The sequence below is a fragment of the Rhinopithecus bieti genome, unplaced genomic scaffold, assembly GCF_001698545.2.
Source record: "Rhinopithecus bieti isolate Rb0 unplaced genomic scaffold, ASM169854v2 scaffold_71943, whole genome shotgun sequence".
NCBI lineage: Eukaryota > Metazoa > Chordata > Mammalia > Primates > Cercopithecidae > Rhinopithecus > Rhinopithecus bieti.
Window position 1 is genome coordinate 110,147 of NW_016826744.1, and position 16,146 is coordinate 126,292.

General features: G+C 39.4%; 1 protein-coding gene across 1 annotated transcript; it reads left to right on the forward strand.

Moving 5' to 3' along the window:
- Positions 1 to 13,437: 13,437 nt before the first annotated feature.
- On the forward strand, positions 13,438 to 14,230 carry LOC108523062 (uncharacterized protein AH6.3-like). The gene is made up of 2 exons (XM_017863555.1): positions 13,438 to 13,642; positions 13,828 to 14,230. The coding sequence occupies exons 1-2, from the start codon at positions 13,499 to 13,501 to the stop codon at positions 14,137 to 14,139; spliced, it is 456 nt and encodes a 151-aa protein (XP_017719044.1). The 5' UTR covers positions 13,438 to 13,498; the 3' UTR covers positions 14,140 to 14,230.
- The last annotated feature ends 1,916 nt before the right edge of the window (positions 14,231 to 16,146 follow it).

Consider the following 16,146-nt stretch of genomic DNA (forward strand, 5'->3'; position numbering starts at 1 on the left):
TTGGTGTCCTTATGAAAAGGTTTGGAAGAAGGGAGTTTGCTCTTTTCTGTCCTTCTACCCTTCTGTCATTTGAGGATGCCTAGAAAACGCCATTTTAAAAGAATGGGCCCTCACCAGACACTGAACCTGCCAGCATCTTGATCTTGGACTTCGAAGCCTGCAGAACCGTGAAAAATAAATTTTTGCTCTCTATAAACTGCCAAGTCCCAGGTATTTTGTTATAGCAGCACAAACAACCTAAGATGCAAGTTTTATTTATAATTGCCAAAAACTAGAAGCAACCAAGATATTCCTCAACAGGTGAGTTGATAAACTGTGGTACATCCAGAAAATGGAATACTGTTCAGCAACGAGAAAGAAGAAACCATCAAATCAGAAAAAGACATGAAGGAACCTTAATTACATACTACTTAGTGGAAGAAGCCAATATAAAAAGGCTATATAATTCCAATGATGTGATGTTTTGAAAAAAGGTAAAATTATAGACAGTAGAAAGATCACTGGTTGCCAGGGGTTCAGGAGAAAGGAAAGAGAGGTTAATAGGTAGAGTGCAGGTGACTTTTAAGGTGATTTTTATTTCACTTTAATCATAAGTGAAATTATTTTTTATGAACTATAATGGTGGATACATGACATTATGCATTTGTCAAAATGCATGGAATTATACAATACGGAGAGTAAACACTAATGTAAATTTAGGACTTAATTAACAATGTATCAATATCAGTTCATCAGTTTTAACAAATGTACCACACTAATGCAAGATGTTAATACTAGGGAAGTTTGCAGTGAGAGAGAAAGGATATATGGGAAGTCTTTGTACTTGCTGCTCAGTTTTCTGTAAATCAAAACTGCTCTAAAACTTAAGTCTATTTTAAAAAAGACTCTACAGGATGGGACAAAACATTTATAAATGGTATGTCTGCTAAGGGTCTAATACATAAAACGTACAGAGTTCTTAAATTGATTAAGAAAAGACAAATAATCCAATTTAAATGTGGGCAAAGGATCTCAATAACTGTTTATCCAATGAAGATACACAAATGACCAACAAGAATGTGAAAATTGTTCAATAGAAAATGCAAAGCAATGCCACAATGAAATGCCACTTCGCACCCACTAAGATGGCTGGAATTAAAGACAGAAAATAACTAGTGTTGGCAAGGATGTGGAAAATTTGCAACTCTCCTACATTGCTGGTGGGGATGTAAAACATTGCAGCCACTTTAGGAAACAGTTTGGCAGTTTCTCTAATTTAATTATAGAGTTATCATATGACCCAGCAACTCCACTCCTAGATATACATCCAAGAGAATTGAAAACATATTTTCATGCAAAAATTTGTACATGAATGTTCATAGGAGCACTACTCACAATAGTAAAAAAGTGGAGGAAACCCAATGTCTGTCAACTGATGAATGGATAAATAAAACGTAACCTATCAATATCATGGAATATTATTCAGCCAAAGAATGGAACAAGGTACTAGCACATGCTACAACATGGATGAACCTTGAGAACATTACATTAACTGAAAGAAGCCAGTCACAAAGTACCACTTAGTGTATAATTCAATTTCTATGAAATATCCAGAACAGGCAAATTTGTACAGACAAAAATAGATTAATGGTTATCATAGGCTCGGGAGAGAGAACAATGGGGAGTGACTGCTAATGGGTACTGGGCTTCTTTTGGTGTGATAAAATCTTACATTAATAGAATACATATTGGTCATAGTTGTACAACATTGTAACATACTAAATACTACTGTATTACATACCTTAAGAGAATAAATTTGATAGTATGTGAATTATATTTCAAAGAAACTTATGTTGAAAATCTTAACATAATCACAAAAGTGACATCATTTTTGGTATATTCAATTTGTTCAGAATAAATTATTAGACCATAAACAAGTGAAGGAGATTATATAAGGGCATGAATACAAGGAGGCAGCAATCACTGGGGACTCTTTAGAGTGTTATTCCTCATAGCCATTAAAAAGTATTATTCTTTTGGGAGGCCAAGGCGGGTGGATCGCTTAGAGCCCAGGAGTTTGAGACCAGCCTGGGTAACTATGGCAAAACCCTGTCTCTGCCAAAAAATACAAAAATGAGCCAGGTGTGGTGGAATGCACCTGCAGTCCCAGCTACTCAGGAGGCTGAGGGTGGGAGGATCGCTGAAGCCCGGGAAATCGAGGCTGCAACGAGTCATGACTGTGCCACTGCACTCCAGCCTGGATGACAGAGAGAGACTCTATCTTTAAAAATAATAATTAAGAAATATTATTCTGAGAAGGGGTCCATAGGCTCCACCAGAGGCCGATGGGATCCATGGTACAAAATAGAGTAAGAAGCCCTGGTCTCTCAGGAAAAATGAGTAAGTCGATTTGTTGTTATTGGTGCTGTTGATTTTGCTGAGAAAGCAGAATCTGGCCGGTGTGAGATGGTAAGAAGAAAGGGTAATACTTTTGTTCTAGAAAAGCAAACAGAGTCCAAATTTGGGCAAGTCAGAAGGGGAAAGAAACAGTCATAGCAGCACTGTGATAAAGTTGTGACTGCTCCTCACATAACCTATGCTGTACTCAATTTTCTTTCCCCCAGGCCCAGGCCCAGGCCCATATTTGTGCCGCAGATTACTGTTTTCATAGAATGGTCCATGGAGGCCTTGCATTCCATCCCCTGGGAAACTTCTTTAAAAGACCTACTTATTCAGACTGTCAGGGATGGGGCTAAGGAATATATATCTTCATAACCTCATCAGGTGATTCTTATGCACATTCAGGTTTGAACTGGAGGTATAAAGACTGTAGCTCTGATTACTGACAGGTTTGTAATCTGGCTCTGAAAATTTCTAGCTAACTATGGGTCAGTTGTTTAACCCCTCTGAACTTACTTCCCTCATCTGTAAAATGCAAATATAATAATAATGCCTACCTCATACAGTGGTTTTGATGATTAAATGAGCTATTATATGTAAAGCCCTTATCACCATGCCTAGCAATTAATGAATGGTAGCTATTATTTATAAAGAACAAGACCAGATTTTCAATTGTTTTGCTCTTATAGTTCCCAATAAACATTCGCTATTATTATCATAGGTTAGTAGGAGACCACGGAGAGGCAGTGTGGTATAGTAAAATGAGCACAGGACATGGAGTCAGATCTGGATTCAAATCTAAGCTCTGCCCTTATAGGCTATGATCATAAATTACGATCCGTGTGAGCCTCAGTTTCCTCTTCCATAAGATAGTGATAATAACAGTATCTTCATCCTGGAGTTGTAATAATTCAATGAGATAATCCACTTAAAGAACTTGGCATTCAGTAAGCACTTCTTACATAATGCCAAACTGTCTCCCCACCCACCCCTCCTGAAGCCTCACTGTAGTAATCAAAATGATTGATTGGCTAAGGATGATACAGGTACAGCCTATGGAAAAATTCTCTAAGAAGTCTAGTCTAGTGATTTTTACCTAGTTTAGATTTTGCCATTGGTAGTTTTCTGAACTTGGATCCTTTTACTATATGATCTCTTCTTACTATGACTTCTGCATTTGCAAACCTCACCATACCCCTGCTTATTAAAACAGATGCATTTGTGGTTGGTGATTATCATTGCATCTCTTTTTCTGGTTAAAAGCTAAACATGTTCCTAGTCCAGAACTTCAGAATGATCCAAGGGTTGCACGAAGCCACATGGCAGACATGTATAAATCATTAGTAAATCTTAAGATCTAAGTAAATCACATCAATATTTAAATAGTCACCCTTCTATCTTCTGATTTGCATATTTAATCAGCAGTAAAATACATTTTGTGAATCTCTGATGTTTCAGAAGTTGCCAGTTGCTAAAGAAAATGGTCTCACCTGATTAGACAGACTCAGGCATAGTTACCAGTTGGCCAATTCCTGCCAGTATGGGAAAGAGGACACTAATATGATGGAAACCAGGAGTCTGCAAGGCTTAGACATCTACTTTGGTCTAGATTGTCAAGATATTGACCCTGTCTGCAAAAGGGCAATTAACTCTAGTCATTTACCTTGTCAAGACTAGGGTCCAAATAGAAAATTTCAGTTAGGAAGAATAAGTTCAATAGATCTATTGTACAACATGGCGACTATAGTTAATAACAATGTATTGTGTTCTTAAAAATTGCTAAGAGAGTAGATTTTAAGCGTTCTCACCACAAAATAATAAGTATGTGAGGTAATACCTATGTTAATTAGCTCAATTTAGCCACTTTCGCCAATTTATACATATTTCAAAACATGTTATATATGACAAATACATATAATTATGATATTTCAACTTAAAATCAATCAATTTTAAGACAAACAAAACTCCATTAATGAATACTTCAGAGAATGACACCGGTCAGTGAGCATCTATCCTCCTACAGCAGTAGAGATGTGCATGCAAGTGTATGGTAGACGCACCTGGCAGAGAAATGAAACTTAAGCATAACCTGAGAATTACCCTGTATGGCAGATGCACCTGAGTGTGTGTTCTGAGCTAAGGAATCCAGAAATGGCCAATTAGGAGATACATTCCTTGTCTATACATCCAGGAGGAACATCTGAACCCCTGGCTATCCAGTAGAATGTAGAAGTGAGTGAGGCCCTTTGTTTTGGGTTAAATGAAATTTGCTGGGTGGAGGTTGTGAGGGGGAGGGTGCTAAGTAAATATGTTATATAAACTGGTTGCTTGTTGTAAGCTGTTGTTGTTGTCCTGCCCAGCCCACCACCACTGGACTTTCCCTGTATATAAGGTGATTCTTCTGTCCAGCCCAGCACCACCGGGCCATCCCTGTATATGTTTCCTGCTAATGAAACCCTATGTCTCATTTGCTGACTCTGGGTCTCTTCTTTGGCCTCTTGAACCTGGCGCCATCCCTGGCGGAGTCTGGTATGACAGCAAGTACCTGCAATGCAAAGTAGTACCCAGTAAGTATCCTGTGAGTGGTACAGACCCTACATCTTACGGGTGCTATGAGGAAGGAGAAGCATATCAGACTCTTCAAGAGCAGGTGCACTTTGGAAAAACATTTAAGGTACCTACAGATTTTGTAATATAAATGTAAAAAACAAATAAAGATCTATAACATTAATATATTATTGGCTGGGGCCAATATGCAAATGGTAGACTAAGAAAGCATGGTTAGGGCCATGAGTTGAAACACGTCAAGAATATGACAGCCATTCTACCCATTCAACAGATTTTTGTTTAGACACTGTTCTTGGCACTAGGGAGACAGCAGTGAACAAGGTAGATGACACCTATCTTGAGCAAGATAGTTAACCTCTCTACATCTCAGTGTCATCTTTAAAATGGGAAGAACATTCATTATTCCTACCTCATGGGGTTGGTGTGAGGATTAAAGGAGGGCAAAGAGTATAAGGTGTTTTGCGTTATGTACTTCAGAGTAGACACATCATAAATGAAATAATTAGCCTGCTGGGGAGAATACGTGGTTCATCAGCTTGGCTGTGAAGATGTATATGGTTTTGATAGGCAGAGACAAAAGGAAGATGTTTAAGTAGAGAGAACAGTGTGAATTAATTAAGTCACTCACACAAAGAAACTTTTTGACATTGGCATTCATAGACATATTTCATTTACATGAATTCAGCTATACACACTAGGAGAAAATTGTTTAAATAGTACAGGCAAATTATCCCACCATTATATTCAGTTAATATATACCCTGGATTGAGTGTGAGATGAAAGGCATGAATTTGTTCTTTCGTCTCCTAGTGTGAACACCTCACTTTGCTGAACGTCATTCTTTTGTTTAGATACGTATTTTTCATGTAGTGTGGTCAGCCACGAGTGCAAGCCAGTTACTTAATCTGAGGGTCAAACAAAAGGAACAACCCAGTCATCTGCTCCTACACTGGAGGAAAAGCTGGCAGTGCTGAACTTTCTGAGAAAAGAATGTCATTCTTCAATGTCGCACCTTCCTAAGGCATTACGCAAAGTCATTTGACCAGATGATTTTCATTTTACATGTTGATTTTAGGACATATCTTGTGTTTAAGGAACGACTTCACTATGTGTGTCAGGAATCGTGCTAGATGCTGGTGATAGTGATTTCAAAAAACCTGTCAATGTACAAATCTATGTCCAGTAAAAAATCTTGTAAACATAAAGGCAAATTGTGTTGCCAGCATATCTAATCTATGAAAATGCTAAGGAAAATCTATGAAAATGATAAAACAAGATGGAAATTCAGACATAAGGTAATAAATGAAGAGCACTGGAAATTCTAAATAGGTAGTAAAATATAACACATTATTTTCCTTCAAAATTTTAAAGGGCAATTGAATGTCGAAATCATATACTAACAGCAACATATTTGAGGTGTTATAAGTAAAAGTAAAACATAAAACGATAGCACTAAAAGCAGGAAGGGTGTAAACATCATGACATAATTTTAATATTATTATCATAAATGGTATATTATTTGTTTTTTATAATTTTGATTTTTACATTCGGGGGAACATGTGCAGGTTTATTACATGGCTATATCACATGATGCTCAGGTTTAGGGTATGACTGATCCCATCATCCAGGTAGAGGGCATAGTACCCAGTAGTTAGTTTTCAACAATTGCCCCTCTCCCTCCCCTCTAGTAGTCCTCAGTATCTACTGTTGCCATTTTTATGTCCATGAGTACCCAATGTTTATCTCCCACGTGTAAGTGAGAACATGTGACATTTGGTTTTCTGTTCCTGCATTAATTCACTTAGGATAATGGCCTCCAGCTGCCTCCATGTTGCTACAAAGGACATGCTTTTACTCTTTTTTATGGTTGTATGGTATTCCATGGCATATGTGTACCACATTTGCTTTATCCAATCCACCATTGATGAGCACCTAAGTTGATTCCATCTCTTTGCTGTTGTGAATGGTGCTGTGATAAGCATTTGAATGCATATGCTTTTTGGTAGTATAATTGCTGGGTTGAATGGTAGTTCTGTTTTAAGTTCTCTGAGAAATCTCCAAACTTAATTCCACAGTAGCTAAACTAATTTACACTTCCACCAACACTGTATACACATTCTCTTTTCTCCACAGCCTACCGGCAACACAATAGTAGTGGGGGAACTCAGTATTCCACTGACAGTACTAGACATGCCATCAAAGCAGAAAATCAGCAAAGAAACAATGGACTTAAACAATACACTAGAAAAAGTGGACTTAACAGGTATTTAGAAAGCATTCTACCTAAGAACTGCAGAATATGTATTATTTTCATCAGCATATAAAACATTCTCCAAGATAGATCATGCAGTAGGTCACAAAACAAGTCTTAATAAATTTAAGAAAATCGAAATAATATCAAGTATCCTCTCAGACCACAATGGAATAAAATTGGAAATTAACTCCAAAAGGAATACTCAAAACTATAAAAATATATGGAAATTAAATAATCTACTCCTGAATGATCTTTGGGTCAACAATGAAATCAAGATGGAAATTTAAAATTTCATTAAACTGAATGATAATCATGACAGGTTATCAAAACACCTGAGATACAGCAAAAGCAGTGCTAAGAGGAAATTTCATAGCATTAAATGTCTACATCAAAAAATCTGGAAGAGCACAAATAGACAATCTAAGGTCACACCTGAAGGAACTACGGAAACAAGAACAAGCCAAACCCAAACCCAGCAGAAGAAAAGAAATAACAAAGATCAGAGCAGAACTACATGAAATTTAAACAAAAAGAAAAATACAAAAGATAAATGAAACAAAAACTTGAAGAGATAAAATTAAGAGATCATTAGCAAGATTAACCAAGCAGAGAAGAGAGAAAATCCCAATAAGCTCAATTAGAAATGAAACAAGAGGTATTACAACTGGTACCACAGAAATACTAAAGATCATTCGAGGCTACTATGAAAACCTTTATGGGCACAAACTAGAAAATCTAGAGGAGGTGGACAAATTCCTGGAAATTTACAATGCTCCTAGATTAAATCAGGAAGAAATAGAAACTCTCACATGCAATGACACCCACAGGCTCAAAATAAAGGGATGGAGGAAATCTACCAAGCAAATGGAAACCAGAAAAAAGTAGAGTTCACAATCTCAGACAAAAGAGACTTTAAACTAGCATATGAGATGGCTCTCTTGAAGACAGCATACCTACCATCAAGTCTTGCTTCTTTATCCAACTTGCTACTCTGTGACTTTTAACTGGAGAATTTAGCCTCTTTACATTCAAGGTTAGTATCGGTATGTGTGGATTTGATCCTGTCATCATGTTGTTAGATGGTTATAATGCCAACTTGTTTGTGTGGTTGCTTTATAGTGTCAGTGGTCCGTGTACTTAAGTGTTTTTGTAGTGACTGGTAATGGTCTTTCCTTTCCATATTTATTGCTTCTTTCAGGAGCTCTAAAATGGCAGGTCTAGTGATAACAAATTCCCTCAGCATTTGCTTGTCCAAAAAGGATCTTTTTTCTCCTTTGCTTATGGAGTTTAGTTTGGCTGTATATGAAATTCTCTGTTGGAATTTCTTTTCTATAAGAATGTTAAATATAGGCCCCCAATCTCTTTTGGCTTGAAGGGTTTCTGCTGAGAGGTCTGCTGTTAGTCTGATGGGCTTCCCTCTGTAGCTGACCTGACATATCTCTCTAGCTGCCTTTAACATTTTTTTTCTTTCATTCTGATCTTGGATAATCTGATAATCATGTCTTGGAGATGATCTTCTTGTGAAGTATCTTGCTAAAGTTCTCTGTATTAGCTTAATTATAATGTTGGCCTCTCTAACTAGGTTGCAGAATTCCTCATGGATGATAACCTGAAATAAGTTTTCCAAGTTGCTTCCATTCTCCCCATCTCTTTCAGAGATGTCAATGAGTTATACATTTGGTTTGTTTACATAATCCCATATTTCTCAGAGGTTTTTTTCCATTCCTTTTCATTCTTTTTTTTTTTTTTTAATTTTCTCTGACTGTCACTTCAGAAAGCCAGTCTTCAAGCTCTAAGATTCTTTCCTTGGCTTGGTCTATTCTGCTGTTAATACATACAATTGCATTATGAAATTCTTGAAGTGTGTTTTTCAGCTGAATCAGTCAGTTATGTTCTTTTCAATACTGGCTATTTTGTCTGCCAGCTCCTGTATAATTTTATTGTGATTCTTAGCTTTCTGGAATTGGGTTTCAATGTTCTCCTGAATCTTGATGATCTTTGTTCCTATGAACATTCTGAATGCTATTTCTGTCATTTCAGTCATTTCCATCTCTTTAAGAACCATTGTTGGGGAACTAGTGTGGTCGTCTGGAGGAAAGAAGACACTCTGGCTTTTTGAGATGTCACAGTTCTGGCAATTGCTCTTTCTCATCTTTGTGGGCTGATTTTCCTCCAATTTTTGAAGTTGCTGTTTTTGGATGGGTTTTTTAATCCCTTTTATGTTATTTCATGACCTTAGGGGTTTGACTATGGTATAAGATTTTTTCAGTCAACTGGATTCATTTCTGGAAGATTTTAAGGGGCTAAGGCTTAGCTCAGGAACCCTAGACTGTGTGTCCTAACTCTGGAGGACTAGTATCAGGCCCTGGCTTTGTTCTCTGGCCACTCAAGGTTAGGAACCTGCTGCACTGGAGGGGCCGAGGCGCTCCCAGACCACTGATCACAACAGTCCAATGGGTGNGATGCTGGCTGTCATGTGGGCATTTGCAGCAGCAGCATTGGCAGCATGTTGTCGGGAAGCAGGGGCCCCCACTGGCATCTTTGTGTATGTTTGTGCTGGTGGCAGTTTTAGCATAGTGGTGGGGCCGTGGTGGCCGCAGGACTGGGTGAGCTCTTTGTGTGCGTTTATGGGTGGCAGGGGCTGCTCAGGGCCAGGGCAGGTCTCAGTTCTCTGTGCCTAGTTTCTGGCAGCAGCAGCAGCATCAACACAGGAGCAGGGTGCTGGTGGCAGGTAGGGTTAATGGGCTCCGTGCCCTCCAAAGCTTCGATGGGAATGGCAGGATACATTTATGCTCACAGTAGTGCCATGGCAGGGTGCATGTGCACACATGTGCTGGTGGGAAAGGGGAGGCAAAATCTGCCTGTGTACACACGTGCCAACAAAGTGATTTGGAAGGTGGCCATGCGTGAGTATCTGCAGGCAAGGTACCACTGGGGAGGCTGCGTGGAAGGACTGCATGTACGGGCTGATATGTGTCTGTGGACGCTGGTCTCCTGGAGCTCTCTGCTTGTCAGGTGTGGTCTGCCAGCACAGGAGCTATGATGCAGGCCACCAAGAGGAACACCCCCTTTGGGCACCTGAGCCTGTACTGCAAGCACCCAGGGAGAGTCCAGCAGACTGAGGGGTGTTCAGGTTGGACCAGCCCCATCTCATGGCCAAGACCACCCTGCAGAGTTCATATATGACAATTCCTCTAGGGCTAAAGTCTCCTACAGGAATAAGTTGAGCCTAAGGGAATAGGTGTCCCTGGCTGTGCTCCACTACAGATGCTCCTGCATCAAACCCTCTGGGCTCCACACTGGCTGGAATTCTGTCCCTACCACTTCTGTAAGCAGGTCTCCCTGTCCTCTCAAGTCTCCACAGTGGTCATGGGGTCTCCTCTGGCCAGGATTCCAAAGGCCCATGGTTAGAGCAGGTTGCTCTTTGCTTCTTCAACTCATCCCTTCCCCAGGAGTTGTTGGGGGATAGGAATGAGTCCTGGTGCATGGTAGCCCTGTGCAGGGTTCCCAGCTTCCTCCCCCTTCAGCCCAACATCTGTGTCTTCCCTACATCAGCTCTCAATGCCTTCCCTTTGAAGATCTGCTAAGAGTGCGCCAGTCTTCCCAATGTCCCAATCCCTCAGTGGCAGCTGTTCCTCCTGGCTATGTCTAGTTGGCCATCTTGATCACAGGTCTACTTTGCTTTCATAAACCCTGATAAAACCTTGTTCCCAGTAACCTCACAACAATGAGATGGAGAAGCCTCAGAGAACGCACCAATGTGGTTACTCCAGGGTGATAGAGGCGTGACTCACTTCAATTTTTGTTGTTGTCACAGTTGCTTTTGAGGACTTAACTATAAATTATTTCTCAAGGCTGATGTCCAGAGTTGTGTTTACTCGGTTTTCTTCTAGGATTCTTAAAGTTTTAAGTCTTACATTTAAATCTTTAATCCACCTTCAGTTACATTTGTATGTGGTGAAAGCTAGGGGTCCAGTTTTATTCTTCTGTATATGTCTAGCCAGCTATCCCAGCACCATTTATTGAAGACTGCCGTTTCCTCACTGCTTACTTTTATTGACTTTGTCTAAGATCAGATGGCTGTTGGTGTGTGGATTTATTTCTCAGCTCTCTATTCTGTTCCGTTGGTTTATGTGTGTTTTTGTACCAGTATCATGCTGTTTTGGTCACTGCAGCTTTGTAGTATAGTTTGAAGTCAGGTACTGTGATGCCTCCAGCTTTGTTCTTTTTGCCTAGAAGTCCTTTGGCTATTCTGGCTCTTTTTGATTCCATATGAATTTTAGAATAGTTTCTTTCCAATTCTGTGAAAAATGATGTTGGTCATTTCACAGGAATAATGCTGGATCTGTAGATTGCTTTGGGCAGGATGTCCATTTGAATGATATTGATTCTTCCAATTCATGAGCAGGGAATGTTATTCCATTTGTTTGTGTCATCTATAACTTCTTTCAGCAGTGTTTTGTAGTTCTCCTTGTAGATCTCCTTCATCTTCTTGGTTAGATGTATTCCTAAGCAATTTTTTTGTGGTTGTTGTAAATGGGATTACTTCTTGATTTGGCTGTCAGCTTGACCATTATTTGTGTATGGAAATGGTACTGATTTTTTACAATGATTTTTGTATCCTGGAACTTTACTGAAGTCGTTTATCAGTTCCAGGAACCTTTTGGTGGATCTTTAGGGTTTTCTAGGTATAGAATCATATTGTCTGTGTAGAGAGATAGCTTGACTTCTTTTCCTATTTGGATGTCTTTTCTTTCTTTCTCTTGCCGGATTGATCTGGCTAGAACTTTCATTAATTCTCTGTTGAATGTAGCAGGATAAGGATGCATATTGTAATCCATACAACAACTAAAAAATATATATATATAAGGTATTATTAAAAAGCCAATAGAGAAAACAGAATAAAATACAAAAAAAACCCCTCAACCCAAAAGAAGACATGAAAGAAGGATATATATAACAAATAATAGAGAGACCAAATATAAAACAAAAAGCAAGTGGGTACACTTAAACACAGCCATGTCAATAATTCCACTAAATATAAATGTATTAAACACTCCAACAAAAGACAGAGGTTGATGAACTTGATTTAAAAATCAATATCCAATTATATGCTCTTAACACATAATGCACTTAAAATATAAAAACACAGCTAGGTTGAAAGTACTAGAATGGAGGAGATATACAATGCAAACAATAGGTGAGTATGCAAGAAATAACAGATGGGTGCAGCAAACCAACATGGCACATGTATACCTATGTATCAAACCTGCACATTGTGCACTTGTACCCTAGATCTTAAAAGCATAATAATAATAAAAAGGATGTATGTGGGACCTAGAATAGCTGAAATGATCTCATAAAAGAAGAGCAAAGTTGGATGAGCTGTGCTACCTAATTTTATATCTTAGCCTAAAATTATGACATGACATGAAATTAATCATGACAATGTGGTTTTGGCATAAGGATAGGCAAATAGATCAATGGAACAGAATAGATGAGGACTTGGCAATCTTTTTTCCTAAAAGGACAGATAGCAAATACTTTATGTTTTGCAGGCTATACAATCTCTGTCACAACTACTCTGTTGTAGTGTCAAAGCAGCCATAGCTGATAGTTAAATTAGTGTATCTGTGTTCTAATAAAGTTTTATGAACACTGAAATTTCAATTTCATATAATTTTTACATCATAAAATATTATGTTTTTTTTCTCAACCATTTACAGATGTAAACAAACACACACACGCACACACACAAAACCTGTCTTAGTTTACAAACCATACCAAAACAGATACACAATGGAAATTTGTTTGAGGGAAGTGGAATGATTCATATTTTGACTGAGAATTAAATAAGGCCACTGTACCTTGGAAGGATTTTAGATAAGACATCCAAAACAGTAGGTCATTGTAAAGGGTGGGAGAGAACGGAATGAACCACTGACTGGGGGTGGCTGTAGGGAATGCCTTTAAGGAAACACCTTCTCCCCGCTGTGTGACCCACCAGAATTGAACATGGGGAAATGATGGGGGTAGCAGGTCATTTTGAAATGGACCTTCAGGTAGTATTGGGGGTGGAAAAATCCCCTTTCTCTGACCGCATTTTGGCCACCCCAGCAACACCACCCCCACAGACATGTCAGTGCTTTGTGATGTCCAAGCCACCCCAGGATTACCATTGGATAAGGGTGCCCCATTCTGACCAAACAAAGCTGAAGGGTGGGGCTCCTCATCACCCAGGGCTGGGTATACATAAGGAGGTCAGGAGCATGGGGTAGACCACTGGGAGGCTTCAATATGGCTAAGGAGACCCACACACCAGTGAAGCCCAAAGAAAATACGAAACAACCAATTGTAAGCACGAAAAAGCCAACCCCGAGAACCAAAGAGAAGAAGGAAAAGAAGAAGTCTCGTCAACAAAAGACCAACAAACCTGGCAAGGTCAGATGACCCTATCCTTGTTCCTTCTCTTCTTCCCCTCTATTCTCTCAAGACCCCTATCCTGTCCTTGCCTAGCACAACCCCCTCCTCAGCCTGCACTGCTATCCATGAAGCTCCCCTTCCTATACAACCTCTTTCTCTTCCCCTAAACCAATGTCCTTCTGGCTCATGTGTTGTCCTTCCAGGTGGAGAAGAAAATCATAAAGGTAAAAAAACCCCTTCAAAGGAATTCAAGAAAGAAAACTCAATCACCTCCTTCCTGCTCCAAAAAGCCTAGGATAACAATGAGACCAACAACATTTGCGTGTCACCACAAGCAGAATAAGACGCAAAATAAAACTCAGAAGAGCAAGCACAAAATACAACGGAAAATAAAAATCAGAAGAGCAAGCCCAGAAGACATTGGCAACAGCAAACCATCCCAAGTAACCATCTCTGCTGCCAGTAAATGCAGAGCCTGGATCCGAAATGTACAACTAGCAACAGCATCTCCATAGGCAACTCTGGGGAATCACCCATCACATAAACGCCAAATCTGAGACCAGTAGTGTTCCACCATGTTGATGAATGCAATAAAATCAGCACAATGTAAAAAGATGATGTGGACTTTGTCTGTAGTGGGGAGGGAGTTAAGGAAGAAAAACTGGTAAGGGGAGAGAGGCAGGGTCCTGCATGGTTGGGGGCCAGACCAACAGGTATACAGTTAGCCATCGGTGGATAAGGAGTGGGTGAGGACTAAGAAATGAAGACTAACGAACACTTTGCCCCCACAGACAAGAAGAAAAAGGGTTTTGGTGTTTCTACATGTATTTAGGGTAGGTGTGGGTAGCAACATCAAGGTCTAAATTCCCAGAACCCAGTTAGGAAGAGGGTTTCATGTGTGATGTGTGTGGCAATAACACACCCCATAAAAAGACAATAAAAGCACCTCCACATCACCCGTGTCACAGTGGTGTCTGTTGTACCCCACACTATGCTGTAAGCAAGTAAAGGCCCTCAGGAGGACCCAAAACTCATCTTGTCAAGAGTCACTCTCAGCAGCCTAAAAGACAAATAGTGGAGTCTGGAGGCCACAAACCCAGCGCTAATTAGGCCACTTTCTTGTTAAGTAGCTTAGGATGGAGCAGTGGCCTACCAAGCGTGGGGGCAGTGGCAGAGGTCTGCCCACTTGCTGGCCATAAAGAGAAACATCGTCTGCAGAGAATTTTAATATAAGAAAAATAAAACCCAGTAAAAGTCAGTCTTTTACTTATTAGCGCCACATACAAGTTTTCAGCTTTTCTCCTCCCACATCCTCTTTGGGTCTGAGTTGTGAAAGATGGCTGTGGTTACATTTAAGCTTGAAGAAAATCTATGTAAGGTGCGGATTAGCTGATTTTTAATATTTCTGTTTTAATAATCATTTGATTCTACAGGGAAGTTAATTTGGATAAATCCTTATTAAATAGTTGGTCCAAGACATAGGCTGTTCCTTTCTAAAGTAAGCTCTTAACAATTTGGAAATGTTTTGAGGCAGGACAGGCAAGCCCCACACTTGGGGCTTAGGTGGGAAGGTTCTTGGCTTCACTCAGGAAAGAATTCAAGGGCAAGCCGGTGATGTTAAACAGCAAGTTTAATTGAAGCAGAAGTGTACAGAGCAGCAGAGGGACTGCTCCTGCTTCTTGCAGAGCAGGGCTGCCCCATGGGCGGTGTCCCCACAATAGCAGCTCAGAGGCAGTTCTGCACTCATGCTGATTCCCACTTTCAATTATATTCAAATTAAGGAGTAATTTATGCAGCAATTTCTAGGATGAGGGTGGTAACTTCCAGGTTGTCGGGTCATTGCCATGGAAAGGGGCAGTAACTCCTGGGTGTTGCCATGGAATGGTAAATTGACATGACACATTGGTAGACAAGGCTTAAGGAAAGCTGCTTCTGCCCTAGACCTGGTTTAGCCAGTCCTCAATTCGGTCAGCTGTCCAAGCCCCGCCTCTGGAGTCAAGTCCTGCCTCCTACCTCAGTTTGAGCTTGCTTTGAGCATACTTCCAGACTGCAGTCCCTGTGGTAATATATGATACCTATGTCTACACTTTCAAAGTACACGAAATTAAAAATTATAGCATGTGATTATAAAGACAAAGAACAACTGGAGTTACCGCAGCTCTGTGATTCTGTGTAATCACTTGCTTTTATTGGTGTCTAAATCAGTGAAACGAAGTGTTAAATTTAAGGAGTAAAATTTGGGGGGATAAAGACATTTTTATTACATTTGAAAATACTTTACTGAATTTGAACAATATACTCAAGCATGAAATGTATTCTTTAATTGCTCATTAATACTACGTAAAAATCAAAATGCTAAAATGTTATATCAGTTGCATAATTTAATAGTTGCCTGCATTTTACTTTTACATGTTTTAATTTTCTTAAAATTGTCTTATGATTTTTACTATGACAACTGTATGCAAAATGTTTTATAGAGAAAATCTGCACTTTATTTTCTTTCTGGTTATAATTATTTGTGT